This window comes from Plectropomus leopardus, unplaced genomic scaffold (assembly GCF_008729295.1).
Source record: "Plectropomus leopardus isolate mb unplaced genomic scaffold, YSFRI_Pleo_2.0 unplaced_scaffold18498, whole genome shotgun sequence".
NCBI classification, from domain to species: Eukaryota; Metazoa; Chordata; class Actinopteri; order Perciformes; family Serranidae; genus Plectropomus; species Plectropomus leopardus.
This window is the reverse complement of record NW_024619939.1, coordinates 1-4,365: the sequence shown is the minus strand read 5'-3', so window position 1 is coordinate 4,365 and position 4,365 is coordinate 1. Positions and strand designations below refer to the sequence as shown.

The window sequence follows — 4,365 nt, the reverse complement described above, 5'->3', positions numbered from 1 at the left end:
TGCAGCAATCTCTGCAAAAACAAGCACTTTATGTTGCACGATAATAGCGGGAAATGCAGCAATGTCCTGGTATTTAAAAAAAAAAAGGCTTTTAGTGATAAAATCTCAGCAGGAAAAGCAGCAGTGCCTTGTTAAATATACCTCTTTTTTGTAGCGCTAACCCACATGGAAATGCAGCAATGTTTTGGTGAAAAAAAACAACTTCTTGTGGTGCTATTGCAGCAGAAAAATGCAACAATATCGGGGCAGGAGACGCAGCAATGTTTGTTTGTCATAAAGAAAACTACATAAAGCCGTTAAAGAGGGTTTAGGCTCACTGCATGTATCTCCTCAGGGCCAAACCTCTGACCCTCATGTTGTGACCAGTAACATCACTGGATATATTTGTGTATCTGACCCGCACCTGTGTATTTTTGGGACTCGAGCAGAACAGTCTCTCTTTGACGCTCTGTCCCACCTTCACTGTCCCCAGAACCCAGTGCAGGAGTGGGGTGAGGAGTTTGAGGAGGGTGCAGTTTACGGGGTCACTCTGCGCCGGGAGCCTGTCCCCTCCTCCCCCGACCCCGGAGAGAAGAGTCCGTGCTGCGCTTTTGTACAGTACCGAACCTGTAAGGTGCGGCGTCTGAAGGCCGCGACCCTGGACCTCCTCGTGGGTCACCTGCTGGACGCGGGCTGCCAGGAGCAGGACTACGGCCGGATCTTCCTCTCTACATACAGAACCTTCACCGGCAGCTCCGAGCTCATCGAGCTGCTCTTCCAGAGGTACCTTCACCTTTATCTACCACTGTGTGTCTGGCTTTGTCAGTTTTTTTAACCTTTTCAAACCTAAGGAACTTGGCTTGATTTCTTTAAAAAGGTGAAGTTAAAGTTATGAGTTACAGAAGAACGACTGCTTGACTTAAAGCAATCTCATCTCCGACTGATGATTCAAATATCCAGCTTTTAAGGGGCAGCCCTACAGTGCAGTAGGATAATTGTGGTTCATATATGACTGCCTGGTTTAACCATCTGACGAAATTTGGACCGCTTCTGCTTGTACCCCTGGTGGCAGTGGACATACAAAAATTAGTTAGTACAATCTACAGTTTGAGGAACAGCCTGAGAGCAGGTAAAAATCCCCCAGAAAATACAAAACCATGGATTTTTGCTGACAAATGAGCAGGAAGTTTAAAATGGTTTATTCACACATTTATTACCCATATTGTTATGATATCAAGCTGTTGAAAAAATGGATGGAGTGTCCCTTCAAACAGGATCAAGAGCCTCAGGTGAGGCATCCTCCCCTTTGTGCTCGATTCAGAGAAAACATCTTTGGTTGTTGCACATGAAAAGTAAGCGTGTTGCGTCAGAATCTTTTTCTACTTTGTCTCCTGGCAAAGCAACATGCTTTGATGTCATAATAAGTACCCAGCAGGTGCTCATTATCCCGAGGCTTTCCACAACAACCATTATGCACAGAGCGCTTTCAGACTGTGGTTGTTTGGAGATCAGTGTTGGGATAGTTGCAGGGTACAAACTTATGATTAAAAATATACCAAAAACCTGAGGAGTGACGCTAAGTCTGTTTTTACCCCAACAGAGACAGTGCTGCCTCAGATCTGGACAACAGTGAATGCTACAGGAGGTAAGACTTTTGGACCTTTAGTCTCTGATGCGTCACTGTGATTTCAGTAGTTTAAGAGTGATGATCCCTCCTCTGCCTCCTGCAGCCCTCTGCTGGCCCTCGTCCAGACGTGGTTGGATGAGTACAGTGAGGACTTCAGGGACCCTCCGCTGCACCCGGCGCTCAGGCTGCTGCTCGATCACCTGAGGATCAGCTCTGCCGTCCACGACAACATGCGCAGCCAGCCCAACTTTAGCTCGCTGGCGGGGCAAGCTGAGGTGCTGCTCAAGAGTTTACAGAAACAAGGTGATCCTCCAAAATCCAAAAAATGATGAGGCCTTCTGTGCCAATCCATCCAACCAAATTCTTGAGTCCTGCTTTGTGTTATTTTTCCAGAAGATGAAACAACAGGCGGCTCTGCAGATCTGGAACAAGACGAGGCGGCTTCTGGTGATGAGGACTCAGGATGTGAGAACTCTCTGGATCCTGGCAGCATCGAGGATTTCTCTGCTGCAGCCATTGCTGAACAGCTCACCCGAATGGACTCTGTATGTGAGAGGAGCGATCAGCCAGAAACATTCAAACCGCTGACAGAAGTAGTGAATAACACGCAGGCTTCGTACAAACCTGTATTATAACACATGATGTGTTCAAGGGCCTTCAGAAATGTGGACAATCCAACAATAATTTCTGTTTTTAAAGTTTCTGAGTGATGAGTAGTGTAATTTTTGCTTTTTTTCCCCACATAATTTCTTTTTAAATCAGTCAAATTTAAAAAAATAAATAAATAAATAAATCGCTGAACATTTTTAATGACAAAAACAAATGGCTGAATTCTTTTAAAAATTGCTTTAAAAAATTAAGAAAAAAAATGGCCAAAAAAAAGTCAAATACCTCTAATGGTGAAAAAAAATCCAAAATTTGGTCTTTAAAATTAGCCAAAATTTTAAAAATGGGGGATTTTTCTTTTACTTAAAAAAGTTTTGATGATTTTTAAAAGAAAAAAAATGCCTTTGAAAGAATATTTTCATTACAAATCAGCAGTAAAATAAAAACAAAATACAGCCATTTAAAGTTGTATACCCCTCCTCTAAAGCAAAAATTAAAAAAAAAATGCTTAAAAAAGTATACTACATGCCTCCCCTTTTATTTACACCCCCCACTCCCCTCTCATAAATAACCAACAGTCCTTCAGTTATATTTAAACATTCAGTTTTCATTCTAACTTTTAAACAATATATATTTAGAAAAGCAATTTATATGCTGATGAAAAAGAACTGATAAGGAGTATTGATGGTTGTTATGACCTCGAAAATCCGTCTTAAAGTTCTGGAAATGTATTGGTAAAAACCCTGAACGTGGACCGTCTTGCTGCCATGTCCTGCTGGGAGACCTTTTGTCCCGGCATTTACGTGTTGCAGACCTCGTAGCAGTTTTATTCACTTCACCTGTGAGTGGTTTTAATGTTTTGGCTGATCAGTCTATTTCACATATTTCTGATAATTAAAGGCTCATGATTGTTTTTTGTGATATTTTTAGGCTCTGTTTGTCAAAGTGGTGCCGTACCAGTGTCTGGGCTGCATGTGGTCGCAAAGAGACAAGAAGGAAAACATGTCTCCCACCATCCGAGCCACCGTTGCGCAGTTCAACGCTGTCACCAACCAGGTCATCACGTCCCTGCTGTGCCAGCCAATGGACGCCACTTCCGGTCCCACGTCCTCCCACCGGCCACCCACCACGCCGGCTCAAAGGGCCCGCGTCATAGAGAAGTGGATCAGAGTAGCCCAGGTGACTAAATATTACGATTATTTTTGTGAATATTGGCATTCAAGTTCTAACTCCAGGAAAAAGCAAAAGCCACAAAGAGACGCCTGGAAATAGTTTGATTTTTTTTTCAGTCTGCATCAAGTATAATAATCACATGGTTCAGAGGAACCTTCCTGTTCTGTCTGGTGCCGCTCAATGTCACGATCACGCATCCAGTGAATAAAAACTGTATTTTGTTAAGTAACTTCATGGTCAATGAGGGGATTTTTGTTTTGTCAGTGTAAAAAAAAAAAAAAAAAAAAACCAAAAAAGTAGTGTTTGTGTGTTTTGGAGCTCCATGTGAAGTTTGTGCAAATATACTTTTTAATCAGTGAGTTATGGCCATTTATTTATTCACTTATTTTTTTAATGCTCCCATACCGTGGCCCTAACCCAACCGTGGCTGGAGGGATATGGTTTCCATTTGGCCGTCTGTCCCAATTTCGTGAAGGTGATACCTCGATAACACCTTGAGTGAACTTCTTCAAATTTGGCACAAACGTCCACTTGTACTCAAGGATGGACTGATCAGATTTTGGTTGAAGGTCAAAGGTCAAGTTTGCTGTGACCTCGTCTGTCTTACTCTCGTGAACACGGTTTCTCTAGAACGCCTCAAGGCACAAACGTCCACCTGGACTTACATTTTTGTGGTCAGATGTCACGGTGCCATTGCATCCATCTCATTTTGTGAATGCAGTTTCTCAATAGGGCCTTGATGGAATTTCCTTAACCTTTTTGAAAACTTGAGCAAATTGACTCAAATTCTTTTAAAAGCTGGGAAGAACGCAATAAGCAGTAAAAGAAGAAATGTCACAAAAACCTGCAAGAAAAACAAAAAACAAAAACACAAAAAGAAAGTGGAAAAAAGTCCCCAAAACAAACAAAGAAATGACCTGTTATAATTGGATTATTTCTTTGTATGTTTTTTTTGTTTGTCTGTTTGTTTAATAGTCCTG

General features: G+C 42.1%; 1 protein-coding gene across 1 annotated transcript; it reads left to right on the top strand.

The window, feature by feature from the left end:
- Nucleotides 1-428: 428 nt before the first annotated feature.
- On the top strand, nt 429-3,667 carry LOC121965072 (ral guanine nucleotide dissociation stimulator-like 1; the record flags this gene model as incomplete). The annotated part of the gene is made up of 5 exons (XM_042515242.1): nt 429-762; nt 1,580-1,624; nt 1,710-1,909; nt 2,000-2,151; nt 3,143-3,667. Coding segments are annotated over 5 exons (1,073 nt in total), but the record flags the coding sequence as incomplete, so codon positions are not given.
- Between the last annotated feature and the right edge of the window lie 698 nt (nt 3,668-4,365).